The sequence below is a fragment of the Musa acuminata genome, chromosome BXJ3-9, assembly GCF_036884655.1.
Source record: "Musa acuminata AAA Group cultivar baxijiao chromosome BXJ3-9, Cavendish_Baxijiao_AAA, whole genome shotgun sequence".
NCBI classification, from domain to species: Eukaryota; Viridiplantae; Streptophyta; class Magnoliopsida; order Zingiberales; family Musaceae; genus Musa; species Musa acuminata.
This window is the reverse complement of record NC_088357.1, coordinates 163,014-177,500: the sequence shown is the minus strand read 5'-3', so window position 1 is coordinate 177,500 and position 14,487 is coordinate 163,014. Positions and strand designations below refer to the sequence as shown.

Below are 14,487 nucleotides of genomic sequence, written 5' to 3'. Positions count from 1 at the left end.
GAATCGATTGAATCCTGTCTGGCAATGCAAGTACCAAATCATTCCGGATAGCAAGTTCTTCTTTTGAGAGCCCTTTTACCTGTCATAGAACTACATTAAGTGATAAATGCATCATGAAGATTGTATATTTACTTCAGCTAATCTTTTTGTTCTATATGTTATTTCGTAATGGTTGCATGAACAAGATAGATAACAAAAGGACATGACTTTTAATAAACATTTAAAAGTGCCATACATAATGAATGTGCAAATTGCAATAATGATTGAACTTGCAGATTGCAGACTTCAGAAACAATTCACTAACTAATATAAATAATCAGAGTATATGATCAATTAAATGAAACCGCTTTACTGAGTATGAGATATCACCAATTTGCAAGCACATAATTTTCTCCAATTTAGTGCATTGGTAATAGCAAGTAAAGACAAATCGATGCACCTAGGCCATACACAACAGAAATACATAGCAATGGCTGTATCCTCATATGTTCAATCCAAAAAAGTATGCAACTAAGAAAGGGTAGTCAATAAATTTAGTTTAAACATTTGTTATGTCAACAACTGATTTGAACTACCAATTCTAAACTCATACCAAAAAAGAAAAAAAAAAGAAAGAAAAAATAAGACCCAGCTAAATAATTGCCAAAAGGAAAGTTATATCCTTTACCCCTAAATAAATAAATAATTATATGATTTATAACACAAAATATTCTGCTGAACTAAGGTATCTCGAGTCTCGACATCTAAAAAGGAAATGATATATAATTGTCCTTTTTCTGTTTTGAGAAGAAAGATTTAGAGGAGATAAGAAATATAGTGCTGGTTTTGACTCATCAAGTTCAACAGAAAAAACTTGGAAATATTTCAAGAAAGTCTTTATAATAATAAACACTAAACTGCTAGCTGGAGACATCTGGCACTGTAAATTTTAGATGATTACAGCCTAGGCAAGTACCTCAAGCTCAAGTGAACCATTAAAATTAAATTTGAACAAAAGATGAGAGGAAATTCAATGTCCACAACAAGAAACATCAAGTACAACAAATAAGGTATCTAAGTCAAAAGTTAACAACATAAGAGCATTTGGTGCTATTTTACAATTTTATCATTCTCGGTATATGAATACATGAAATTCAACATTGTTTACAAGATCCACATATAGAAAAATGGCATCATGAAACTATAAACACAGTTTTTCTAATTTCTCAAGCATTTATAGGAAAAGGTAGAATTCGCTACTTTACATAATAGCTATAATGTAATCAGCAATGAATCTAAGCATAATTAATGTTTCTTAGTCTAAACAGGAAAAAAAAAGATGTAAAAAAATATGATACAACTCTTGCATCATATTCAGTTGAATGAAAGCTCTAAAGTAGATATGGTTCGCACAAACAGGTTTTAACAAGAACATTAGTCCAAGACATGCCATAAACAATTATGTATTTAATTTGACAAGCATTCTATCCATATTCTATCATCCAGTTCTTGAATAAATGCAGGGTTTGTCAATCTTTCCCGCAACAACAAGACTTTGTTCAAAACTAATTTAAGATACCATGTGAACACCTTTCTACCGTTGAACTCTAGTATCAATCACATACTTATCCTGGCTTAATCTTCCTCTTCCTCGCATGGTATCTCAATCTTAAATTGATTACCAAGGCAATATCTGCATTTTGTCTTTGGCTCCAACTCATCAAAAGTTAGATCCTTTCTCATTCCATCTTTTGCAACTAAAACCTAGCCATCCTTTTCAATATTCTCATTCAGCTAAATATCTTCCTTTTCCAACTTTCTTATTTTAAGTGCCTATCGTTGTCAAACATAAAAGAAGCATGATTTTGCGAGTGTCTCGCAAAATTCTCTCTTTATTATCTAAGAGGGAAAGACAATAACGATTTGAAGAAGCTGCGGGCTATTATTTCACCACTACACTATAATTAACTCTGTGGGCTCGGATTCATTAGCAGCATTCTTCCCCAACTTCCTCTTCTTTTTGAGGAAGCGGCAAAGAGTATCGTAACGTGTTGCTTCGATTTGCAATTGAATAGCACAAACTATCCCAAATTAAATCACGATAACCGCTCATAAATAGAGATATAGAATTCAAAATGCAATACAACTTGAGAAAACATAACATCTAATCTACGACTAAACAACATTAAATTCGTCAAACCTTCTTGAGGGCCAATCTCTGCAGCTTAGGGATCTCCTCCGACAACCGTGCCTTTGTGCGCCGGATCTCAGCATTCAAAGCAACTGCCGCAGCTCGATTCTTCTCTTGACACGCCCTCTCCGCTTTCTGCACACCACGATCGCCCAATCAACCACCACGGATCGATGAAACCGTCAACGCTGACAAAAGCAAAACAATTTGATATATATGTAGAGAAAGAGAGAGAGAGAGAGAGAGAGACCTGGACGGCGGAGTCGATGTCGGACTCGATGGAGGCGTAGAGGCGCGCGAAGGCGTCATCGCCGGAGACGTTGCTGGCGTTGAGCTTGTCGACGTCGTACTTGTCGTACTTCTTGCAGATGGCGTCGACCCGCGTAAGAATGTCGATCACGCTCATCTTCGATATTGTTTTCCGCTTCTCCTCTCGATAGCCTCTCTCCGCCTGATCTGCTTGCTGTCGGCTCCGATTCGAAGCAATGGAGATGGCTTTCGCGAGAGGAGACGGGGGGAGGAGGAGGCGGTTTAACGGGCACAGGTTGTCTCCATCCTCCAACAAAAAAAGAAAAGAAATAGTAAAGGGTAAACAAATGACTCATCGAACAAACACGGCTTTGACACGAAAGTCCCTTCATTGTGTGAAATTATCTTATTAAACCCTGTAAGCAGAAGAAATCTTATTAAATAATCTTTTGCATTTATAATCTTTATATTTCTTTTTTAGCCCTGTGTAAGTCACAGTCTGTCTCCATCCTCCAAATAGATTTTTCTTCTTTTTCTTTAATGGTTAGTTAGACAAATTGATTGAAAGACAATTAGATATCATGTTAGAAGATCATATATCATGATAAAATAAACATACCAAAAGATTTGATAATACGCTGGTGGATGGAATCGAATGAAGTTGTCAAAAGGTCCAACAACACGTCAGAAGCAAGCTTAATGATGTGTTAAAAGGTTGGTTTAGATATCTGGTTTTAGTTGAGTCATCCTATACACATGTTTAATTGGGCTATAGTAAGTTGTTATTTGGAATTAAATGGGCATTTATAAAACTAGGTATTTTGGGCTCTTGTTCTATTTTGGGCTCTTGTCGGCCTTGGCAGCCCAATCCCATGCAATCGTATCACCTAGCCCGAACGAACTTTGATTATTTGATAATAATATTGTCCAAAGCGATAAGTAGTATTCTTAGTACTTTTTATTAAACACTGTAAGTGTTTTCAAGAGCCATTAAGTTGAAGTGTGAAGTTCACATTGTAAGAAGTCTTTTCTTGCATTATAAAGGTTTTTTCTTTTAGAGAGAGGAATGTTTTAAGCGTAAGGTTTAGTCTTGTAAAAGAAAAAACTATAAAGAATAGTTTATCTATATTCATCGAAAGTAAAATTGAAAATTGAAGAGAGATTAGGAGTTGATGTAGGTCAAGATGATAAAATTATTATACGACAATTTATCATTATCGCTGCTGTTTATTGAATGATGTGCGTCCAAATTTTAAACCTTAGAAATGAAATTTCAGCTATATCTATGTTATGTTATGGAGCGTTGAAGCCACAACAAGATTGCACCGAAACTTTTCTTTTTTAATATATATATATATATATATATATATATATATATATATATATATTTTTTTTTTTCACTCCGATATAGAATGGTTCGCCGTCTCTTTTTTAATCGGACCGATTCATACTATCGCACTATTTCGATGGAATGTTAAATCCTATTAATTACTATAATTTGACAGGACATATACTAAGAAAAAATCATGACTTATGCAGTGTTACGTACTAAATAGTCTGATAAGAGAAATGCCCGCCCGCATTCGCACGCTTCAAGTAGCACGGCACGCGACGATCTCACGTACGAAATGGGTTTGGTTCGTGCGAACGGAGAACCGCCTACAAAACGCAGGCTTCGTCGGGGTTACGATTTCTTTCGGATTCCCGCTTAGACTAGTCGTTTACCGTCTCCGTTTTCTCTCCCTCGACGGGATCTCTCTATCGTCTCATCCGTTATAGGTGATCCCAATGGTATGCTTCCTCGATCCCGTCCCTTTTTGGCTCCGATCGGACCCGATTCCTTGCTGCGGTGTGATATGGTTCTGTTTTGATGCCAGACCTCATTGTCGATGCTGGATCTTTTATCTGTTGCATCTCCTTCACTAGGGTTTCTTGATTTTCTTTCTTAGTACAATCCTTTTATGATTTTGGACGTCGATGCGATGCGTTATAATTGTGCTTTTTCACCAGTATAGAGTTGCTTGTTGATCCCTTCCCCCTTTTCAAGATTGTTGCTAGATTTTTCTTTCGTGCAACACGGCGTGATAAGCTTTTGATTGAGCTAGAAATGTACCGTGGGAAATAGTCGACCGATCATCTAAGCATGTTTGAAAATCAAAAGTGTTGGAGGATGTTTTCTGCTTACAGAAAAGGAGACTGTAGTTAAGTGCCTAAGAATATGGGCATTATAGTTAAAAAGGAAACCATTTGAAGTTGATGCGAGTATGGAGAATAATTTACTGTAATTATCAGTCTAATCTTCTAATTGTTTTGAGGGTACGTTTTGGAAAAGTATCAAAAGTTTCATGCCCTACCCCTTCCAGAAAGGATTTCAGAATAAAACATTCTAAGTGCACTTGGATATGAGATGGACTTGAGTAGGTTACAAATTTGCATCCAAAATTGGAAATGTCAGAATTTCAAGCCTTTAAACTTTATTGATTATCAGAAATAAACTTTAAACTTTTTGATTATCAGAAATAGTGTCCGTTAAGATCACATAACTAGCAGAACCATGTCACGAAGTTTAGTATTTCAGCTCTTAATCAACTACTGTAATCAAACCAAAGGAATTTATTTTGTTTCAGTCAATATTTGATGAGCATATCCTTTTGTTTTTTCTATGAATTGGATTTGTAAATCTAAAACTTGGTTCTTTGTGCTTGTTTTAGTCAAAGAAAAGAGGTCTTTCTTTGGAGGAGAAACGTGAGCAAATGCTTCAAATTTTTTATGAGTCTCAAGATTTCTTTCTTGTAAGTTCTCCAGTTTATTAGTCAATTTTAATCATGGATCTCAATTACAATGTTAATGATATGTTACTTCGATTTATTTATATTGATGATTGTTATTCATGGAGTAAGGAATCATTCGTAAAATGCATTTTTCAGTTAGTATAACTTTACATTTGCATGCATTTTTAAGATTTTATATGCATATATATCACTTTGCCCCTGTTTCATTATAGCTATAAATGGCAGCATTACTCACTTTGAATATTTAAAACTTCTTTGTGTGTCCAAACTTAGGCATCATTTTGAAAACTATGTTAACTATATTCGAAGAAGAAACTCATGTGCCGAATGTGGTCAGCAGTTTATGTAATATTAAACAGTCTGGTACGCTGAAAACATTTGCAAGTGAAATATATATGATGGAAATGAAACCAATATGTGATGGAGATTATAAGGTTCAGGGAGTCATTCTTTTTGTCAAATGTCATCTCTTATACCTGATCCAATTTCTCTGTTGAATCTGGTAATTTGTGGTGGTTGTCTTAATAATCATATAACATATGCTGTTTACCACAATGATCTTATTGGAAGACAAAGATTACAGTATATCTTTTCAAATCAATTGTTCAAGTATCTATTTGCTGAATTTATTAACCTCATTTCACTGATATTGATATGACTATTGCTCAAGCAGAAATATTAAAATATTCATGAGTGCTCAAGGCATATCCACTAGCGAATTTGTTGTTTTGCAATGAGAGCAATTCTCTTTTTTTATTTTTAGGGGTGGAAATTTAATCAGGCAATCAGAGCTGGACTTCTGTTCTATCAGAGTTCATACATTAGAACAGAAGGAAATATACTTGTTTTAATCCGGGGTCTGATTCCATTGTTCTTTACTTTGTTTGTGGAAAGTTTGGTATATTAATGATAAATGATTATTTATCACTTTGGTTTCTTAGGAGGAAGAAGTAAATAGCATTCACTAAACTGTTTTCTTGTTCTCATGATTATCTCTAATTATAGTGTGGTTCCATCTTTGTTACATTCATTATAGTGTACCCAATTTTTTTTGCGTAGTTACCCACTGCAATTCAAAGTAGAATAGCACATATTGCTTATGATTTAATATCAGATCAGATCTCATCAAAGAATCTTAATCCTTTGGATCATTACATTTGGAAGTTCAAACTAATGTGTTTCATTTTCTATTACTGTAAATACTTACTATGAAGTTTGCAGCTTTGTACTGGATTTGACAGTGTCTGCAGTAGCCTGTTTCTTTGTTCATTTTTTCAGCTTTGAAGTTGAACTGTAACCTTGTGTTCTTGTGTTTTAATTTTCAGCTAAAAGAGCTTGAGAAGTTAGGTCCCAAGAAAGGTGTGATAAGTCAGTCAGTGAAGGATGTTGTGCAAAGCTTAGTGGATGATGACCTTGTTTTGAAGGACAAAATAGGCACTTCTGTGAGTTCATTTCCAAAACTTTGCTGAAATTTAGATTTTTTCTTTATTCCTGCTAACATACAAATTATTTTCTTATGTGTAAATGATTTCTAAAATGGTGTTTTCCTTTTATTACCATTTAAGTACATGATCAATTCCCAGTCTGCTGTTGCCAGTTATCTTGCTGAGTCACACCCAACACATTCTACTCTAGCAGAGAGGGTGGTGAGGAGAGTTGGTGACAGTTCATGTTCTGAATGAAGCACAAGTGCTTCCTGTACAATGGCTCAAAGAGAATCTCCATGCCACCCTTTCCAGTAACAGATTTTCCCACTTCCTCTTCTCGGTCTCTCTCTAGGCAACAAATAATTTGGTGACTCCTGAATGGGAGAGGCTTTAGTGTCATGAGGTCCTGCCTCAGGTAAAATTCTTTGAGATGGAACCTAGCGATGGTTATCCCTCGAATCAGGGTGGTGCTAGTCCAGAAGAACCTTGCTGCTGCATTTGTCGACTGAGAAAACTGGGGTTCTGTTGTCTATGTTCCAGAGCAATACCAGAATGCATAAATGGTGGCTTATGTTTTCATTGTCGATATATACTAGATGACCTATAATAGGCATTTCATCTATGCTTCAATGCTATGCAACTGATAAATTGTTGAAGTTGCAAAAGAGGAAATATTTATTAAATAAAAGGAAAGGCATTGCCATGTGGGAGACCCGATGTTGTTCCATGCAAGGAATGCCATGTTGTCGTGTTGGTGTACCATATATCAGTATGCTGGTGCATACCTATTGTCCAAAAAAAGGTTGAAAAATGATTGAAAATTCAAAAAAATATTTTAAAGATTTTTTCTCTTGATTTGTTCGTATATAAATTATATTTAGATAAGAATAAAGTGTATCTAAAGTTATAAGGAGAAAAAATTAAAATTATCTTCTTGGATCCATCGAGGAACAACTTTGTCTTATGGGTCTCCGTCGGACGAAATTACTTCATTGGCCTTGAATCACCTATAAAGAAAAGAGTTGAGATGTTGGATTAGGTGTCATTATCGAGAATTTGATATACTATTGCCAAAATGAATATCATGAATCTATGACCGATGGATCAAGATCCTCGATCTTATGAAGTTGTATGTCGATATAGTAGTAGATTTCTCAGACTTAGTCTTGTAACTACTCCCATGACATATTGTACTAAATCCTCAACTTGGTAATAGTCGTTGCCTCATCGTCATTAACAACACTTATTCGAGGAGCTTCCTGAGATAAGTATGATCGTGACATATAGGCTTGCGATGGTTGGAGTGCATTGGAACTTAGCCTATTGTCATGACTCGTTGCTTTATTTCAATCCCTTGATTACCACTAATCATTAGGAATTTTAATCATGAGTGTGAGTATGAGAAAGAGTGAGATTGAGAGTGAGAATGAGAGAGTAAACGAGAGTGAGTGAGAGTGACTAAAAGAGGGGGGAGGGACGAGAATTTAAAGCCCAAAAGGTGCCCCATTGATCAAATAGATTTGACCCGTTGTGGGTTAGCATTAGTGATTTAAAAAGCGCTAGGCGCCAAAAGGCGCTAAGGTCCAAAAACGCCTAAGGCGCTAAGCGCTAGCCTGAGCGAAGCGAGGCGCTAAAATATAAAAATATATAATATAATTAATAAATATAATTATTTAAAATTTTAAATAAAAATATGCTATTAAATTAGGAAAATCTAAGATACAAAATCATAATGTCACATTAACAAAAAGTTTCAAAATTCAAAACAATAAAATTTTACATCAAAGTACACTTGCCATTTATCTTGAAACATAATAATAATTTCAAATAAATAAAAATTAATAGTATTAAAATCAAAATAATATATTATTAATCTATTAACAGTATTGAAAATTATAATTTCAAATAAACCTAACAATATTAACAGTATACTGTATACTATTAACAGTATACAGAAGGAGAAGAAGGAAGAGTGTAAGAGAGTGCTAATTGAGAAAAGAGGAAGCGACAGCGGGAGCGGGAGTGTAAGAAGGCAGCGGTAGCGGGAGTGGGAGTGTAAGGAGGCAGAGGCAGCGGTAGCGGCAGCGGGAGCGGCGACAGCGGCAGCAGCAGCGACAACGGCGAGCAGCGACAGCGGCGAGCAGTGGTAGTGGGAGCAGGAGCAGGAGCAACGAGCGGCGACAGCGGCAGCAGTTGCGAGCAGTGACAGTGGCGAGCAGCGGGAGCAAGAGCGGCAACGGCAACGAGCAGGGTTAGAGTTGGCAGCAACAGCTAATATCGGTTTTAGTTGGTTTGATTGAACCAACTAACCACCGGAGACCGAACCAGACCTAAAATCTTGGTTTGGTCACCTAGTTTAACCCAGGCGCTCGCCTGAAGCGCCCAGCGCTTGGGCTCGGGCGAGCGCCCAGGCAGTGCCTCTTTGAAGTGCACCGCCTGGAAGTGAAGCGAGGCGCTCAGACCTCGCCTCGCCTCGCCCGAGCGCCTAGGTGAGCGCCCGAGCGCCTTTCTAAATCACTGGTCAGCATCAGTTGAAAATATGATCGTTGTCGACCTGTATGCATTGGTAAAGGTCGAGTTTTATCCTTAATGGTCGATACAACACTAGTGTCAACTGGTACTAGGTTAATTTTTTGTGTACCACTCGAAACAGCCTAGTCCGCATATCAGCTAGATGGTGGACCGGTGCGTACTGCCTGTTTCGTAATGTTTCAAGTGATATGTCAAACCATGGTTCCATGTAAGTGGAGGTTGAAGTACTATAAAAAAAAGGATCTTTTGTTTACTCTGCATTAAAAAATCATCTTTTATCTTCATGATTTGACTGATTTGACTTGCATAGTTATGTATTTGTTTATTTCTTTCTTTTGTCAGGTATACTTTTGGAGTCTTCCTAGTTGTGCTGGAAATCAGGTAGCAACTGTTGATCTGTGGAATGTTGCATACTGATGATATGTATTTATATATTTTTAAAAACCTTTGACCATTGAAGAGATCTATATACAGTTGAGAAACACTCGATCCAAGCTTGAGTCTGATCTTTCAAGCAGTAGGAACCGTTTTGCTGAGCTGATCGAACAAAGGGACAACTTGAAGAAAGGCAGGGAGGAGTCTGTAAGTCGAGTGCATCTGTGTTTATTGTGGAATCTTCCTGTGTAGATTTTACATTTATACATAAGACATCGTTTGTTTTCCATATATAGGATGAGAGAGAGGTTGCTCTGGTGGAGCTGAAAGCTGTTGAGCTTCAGCATAACAAGCTGAAGGTATGTATGAGCACTCTGCTTCATCTTTTGATGAGCATTATTCCAGGATACTAAGATTATTCTGTATAATAGGAAGAATTAGCCTGTTATGTAGACAATGATCCAGCTGCGGTTGAACAAATGAGTAAGTACTTGTCTCACCTCACATAGAAAGAACACATTAACTACTTCAAAACCTTTCTTTTACAGATGCCATGATGCAGTAAGATTTTTAAGTAGATTCTCTAGTAATGTTCTTAAATATTTAGAAATATGTATGCTTATGTAGATATCACACATCTTCCTTTATTCAGTTTTGTAACTTTATGTTCTTTTTTCGGACATAACAGAAGTTGCAATTGAGGTTGCACATTCAGCAGCTAATAGATGGACAGGTGTTTATCAGACTCAAAATTTCCAGATTTAAAATTATAAATTTCTTCCTTTGATTGACACTGAATTGATTAGCTTTGGAATATGATTCATCAGACAACATATTTACCCTACAACAATGGTGTTCAACCAACTTCCCTCAAGCCAAAGAGCAACTTGAACATTTATACAAGGAGGTATATGCCCTGTTGCAACATAGGTTACATTTGCATTCTTAGGCTTATGTTCATAACCTGATGCCATTGCATTGTCACCATTTATAACTTCAAACTATGAAAACATCTTTCTGATATCCTCTACACATGCTTTATGGCACACCTTGATTCTACTTGTTTCCTGATGATACATGTTGTCTGTGGGTTCTCTACTAAGCAAATTAAGCTGTAGTGGAAGAGCCACATCATCATCCAATTTTGGAAAAGATTAGTGTATTTGCTCAGGAATTTTCATTATAGAAGTTTTATAAAAGACATGGATAAATGTGGAAAATCTTGATAGAGAGATGGTGCCCTTAAACTGGAAGTTCTAGATGTATAATAAGTTGGATAAGATGTTAAGGAAAGTTGCTAGTTTGAACTATAGTGTTTGGACATCTGTGGGCCTTACTCCTTTTCCTGATGTTGGTAAATTATGTCAATTGTGAGACTGTTAATAGAATTTCTCATTCTTGTAATAAATGGATGTAAGATATAATAATATCTGCCGACACAGTAGAACCAAGATTTAGTGATCTTATACCAAAAAGCGCACCTCAGTGCATAACCCTTTATGTCAGTGTTGGATTTAGAGAGTCAATTTGTAGCCTTTTGTTATATGCAGAAAGTGTATTTGTCACTGGAACCATGGTCCATAAACTGCTTTCTATATTTGGATAGGTATGCCTATTTCTCTCTTAAATGTTATCGTCTGTTCTACAATAATGGACCTCTTAATGTGGTGTTGTACGGAAAGTTAATGCAAAGTTGAGAACTAAATATTTATAAATATTTGCCATACAAAATTAAAAAGCTTCTATTAAAACCTGGGCAAACTCTGATTAGCCAAATAAACATCACTGCTGGTGGCTGGATCGTGGTTATCAATTTGGTATGCATGCAGCTTGTTCTTCATGTTTTATAGAAAACTCAGTCAGAAAGCATGTCTGAAATGACTATATAAACAAACCATAAATATCAGCAAATTATATGTGGAATAGCTGCTTTGACAAATTCACGTCATCCCTCTAATGTTGCTTGTTTCTAGGAAGATTTGATCATAATTTCCAAAAAAATTTTATTTTGGTCGAACTTGCTGCAGGTCGGAATAACAGATGATCTGGAATATCTGCAATGATCTGAGTTCCTTGCTGTTGGTGGACTTCACTGCCTATCCTCCGGAATAGAGCTTATTGAAGTTCCAATCACTGGACACCTTGAACATATTTCCTGAAAGAAGTGAAATGTAATGTGACTTTAGTTTCAGATTCTGATCGCAAATTTTGGGCTTGTATCCCGAGCATAGTGGCTTACTAGCCTCAGCTACTTCTCCAAAAGACTGGTCTACTTAAAGACTTGGAGCCTGGTTGCGTAAAGACTTGATACATCTGAACCAGTAAGTTTCCGGCTGAGAATAATTACACTCCAAAAGACTGGTCTATCCTTGATCTCGATATAATTTCCACACCATATACTAAGAGAGCTGTTGGAAAACAGCTCTTAGTATATGGTGAAGCTCTCGGTACATGAAAACTTTTAATCGCATTAAACATCATGGTGAAGCTTGGTATCTTATACAGTTCTGCTGGATATGAGAAATATCAGACCTGTCATTCAGCTTTTAGCTGAAAAGGGCTGATGAGTAAAAGGTATTCTTGGATTTATTTGTGAGGTTATAATGGATCAATCGACACGTGTATTTTTTATTAAAAATAAATTTTTATTAAGTTGTTAAGATTGTAAAGGCGAGGGGAGAGTGAATTAGTACTTTCGAAATGAAAAAATAATACGAAAATTCATTCGGTAAAATCGATATCGAAAATATATTTAATTTAGAATGTGAGTAAGTGTAGTAAGCAATAAGAATGAAAAACATAAAGAAAAAGCACATCGGATTTACGGTGGTTCGATCGTCGCAATCTACATTCACTCCCAATTCCTTCTCTGTCAAAGCCATCAGCTTTCACTTATGATCTTTCAATGGATGAAAATCAACCACCCTTCTTACAACTCTTTTCTCCTTTTCATAGGTTTATGAGAGAGCCTTTACAACTCTTTTTTACAAGTGATTCTCACACCTCCCTTAGAATGACTTAGAAGTTAGAGGAGGAAGGAACTTAATACTTTAACATAGATTACGCACTTAAAATCATAAGTTTTTTGAGCTTTTTTCTTGCTATTTCAAGAAAGAATGAATGGGGTATTTATAGGCCTCAAATGACTTTAAAAATGGAGTGAAAAAGTCTCATCACTGGGTTTTCGGGTTATTGGCGGTACTACCACCAGTGCTAGGCAATACCATTGCTTGCCACACTAAGAACTAGTGGTACCACCGCTTGCTTGGATAGTACCACCGCTTGACATAACCTAGAAGACTATATTCTGGCGGTACTATCACCAATCTAGGCGGTACCACTACTAGTTTGAGTGGTACCACTGTCGAGTTTTTTGAAATGAACACTTTGTACTTTCCAACTCATATACGGTTTCATTGCCTGGTCTAGCTGTACTGGTTCATTCTAAACTACTTCGATCAAGATATAAATGATTATAAACATGAATCTCATGCTATCCGACATGTCATTGGTTCATTTGGTACTTCGTCCGAACTTTCGACGCATCATCCTTTCCTTCGATGTATTGCCCGATCCATCGATATGTTGACCTCTAATAACATCCGATCTTAGAGCAATATCTGATCCTTCTGACCCGATGCTCAATCTCTAACTCCGGCCCAATGTATGATTCTCCTACTTCAATCGATTTATCTTTTCATGATCGAAGTTAGTCTTACATCACTTTTCTCAAACACTCGTTAGATCATAAACTCATCAATTGATTTCATCATTAAAATCTACGATTCAATAATCTCCTTTTTTTTTTATGATAACAACCAATTGATGACGAAATTTTAACTAAACTCCCCTTATCTATATATCATATAAAAATAAACTTAAATTCAGAAAATGATAACCTTAGAATTCAAGTCAAAACAAAACTTTCACACTTCATATGCATAGTTAACATAACATTGCATACATCATATGCATCATCATAATATCAAAGTATGAGTTAAGATTCCAAATCCTTAAGGTATATCATATGATTAAAATTTCAAATCATCATAACTTCTCCCACTTGGTCATTAACAAAAAGAAAAAAGTACAACTAGCAAGTTTTTGAAACATACAAGCTAGTAAGTTAGTAAGTTTTACTTCTCTTTAAAACATGCAAACTAGCAAGTCTTTGCATTTCTTTGATATGTGCAAGTTAACAAGTTTTTACTTCTCTTGAGATGTGCAAGCTAACAAGTTTTTAACTTCTTTTTGAGATGTGCAAGATGGTATGATTCGCTCTCCTTTTGTCATTATAAAAAAGAAGGGAAAAATATAATGGTGCAAAAATTTACATTAATGGTCCAATCTTAACATGAAAGATATTAAAGATAAATTCAAATCATGAAAGATGAAGTTGTGAATATCAAAAAAATCATGATTAATTTTGATAAATCTCTTCTTTTATAAATAGCGAAAAGAAATAATCATAAGAGATTAAATAGTAAACAATCTTAATTCAAAAGAAAACTCAAGTCATGAATACCGAGAAATTAAGTGAAAGATCATGATTCGTTTGGATAGATATTCTCTTTAATAAAAAGAAAAAATCATACAAGAATAAATAATAAAAGTTCTCGATCCATGTATTTGAATAAATATTTTTCAGTGAAGAATAGCTCCTTTTGATGTATCGCTAACGAATAACTCCTTAGGATTATATCTACATACTTTCATTCCTCAAGTAAGGATTATTTAGAAGTAGATGTATCCAAGTTGCTTTAGAGAGAGGAAATCAAATTATAAAATTTAAAATCATCATCAAAATCATTTTCTTAGTTCAAGAGATTCATAAACAAAATAACATAAACTAAAGATCTCTTATTAAAAATTTGATAAGCTTTAGAGATAGAGAAATTTTTAAGAAAAATATATTCCTCTTTTAGTTTCAATTTATGTGATT

At 35.5% G+C, this 14,487-nt stretch overlaps 2 protein-coding genes across 3 annotated transcripts in view; one reads left to right on the top strand and one right to left on the bottom strand.

The window, feature by feature from the left end:
- LOC135648301 (syntaxin-71-like) overlaps window positions 1–2,723 on the bottom strand; it is a 4,575-nt gene extending 1,852 nt beyond the window's left edge. Inside the window, exons 1-3 of the mRNA XM_065165832.1 lie at window positions 2,421–2,723; window positions 2,180–2,305; window positions 1–79 (exon numbers count right to left, since the gene is read on the bottom strand). The exon at window positions 1–79 is cut by the window's left edge and continues 84 nt beyond it. Coding sequence (XP_065021904.1) covers window positions 1–79; window positions 2,180–2,305; window positions 2,421–2,576 — 361 coding nt within the window. The 5' untranslated portion in view covers window positions 2,577–2,723. The remainder of the gene's footprint in view (window positions 80–2,179; window positions 2,306–2,420) is intronic.
- Window positions 2,724–4,070: 1,347 nt separating this feature from the next.
- On the top strand, window positions 4,071–11,901 carry LOC135583416 (meiotic nuclear division protein 1 homolog). 2 transcript variants are annotated; one of them, XM_065165780.1, is made up of 10 exons: window positions 4,071–4,210; window positions 5,131–5,211; window positions 6,537–6,653; window positions 9,513–9,551; window positions 9,645–9,752; window positions 9,842–9,904; window positions 9,977–10,028; window positions 10,234–10,278; window positions 10,373–10,452; window positions 11,573–11,901. In XM_065165780.1, exons 1-10 carry the CDS (start codon window positions 4,208–4,210, stop codon window positions 11,606–11,608), a joined length of 624 nt encoding a protein of 207 aa, XP_065021852.1. In that variant the 5' UTR covers window positions 4,071–4,207; the 3' UTR covers window positions 11,609–11,901. The 2 variants fall into 2 exon arrangements, with proteins under 2 accessions (XP_065021852.1, XP_065021853.1); XM_065165781.1 differs by lacking the exon at window positions 9,977–10,028.
- Window positions 11,902–14,487: the final 2,586 nt, after the last annotated feature.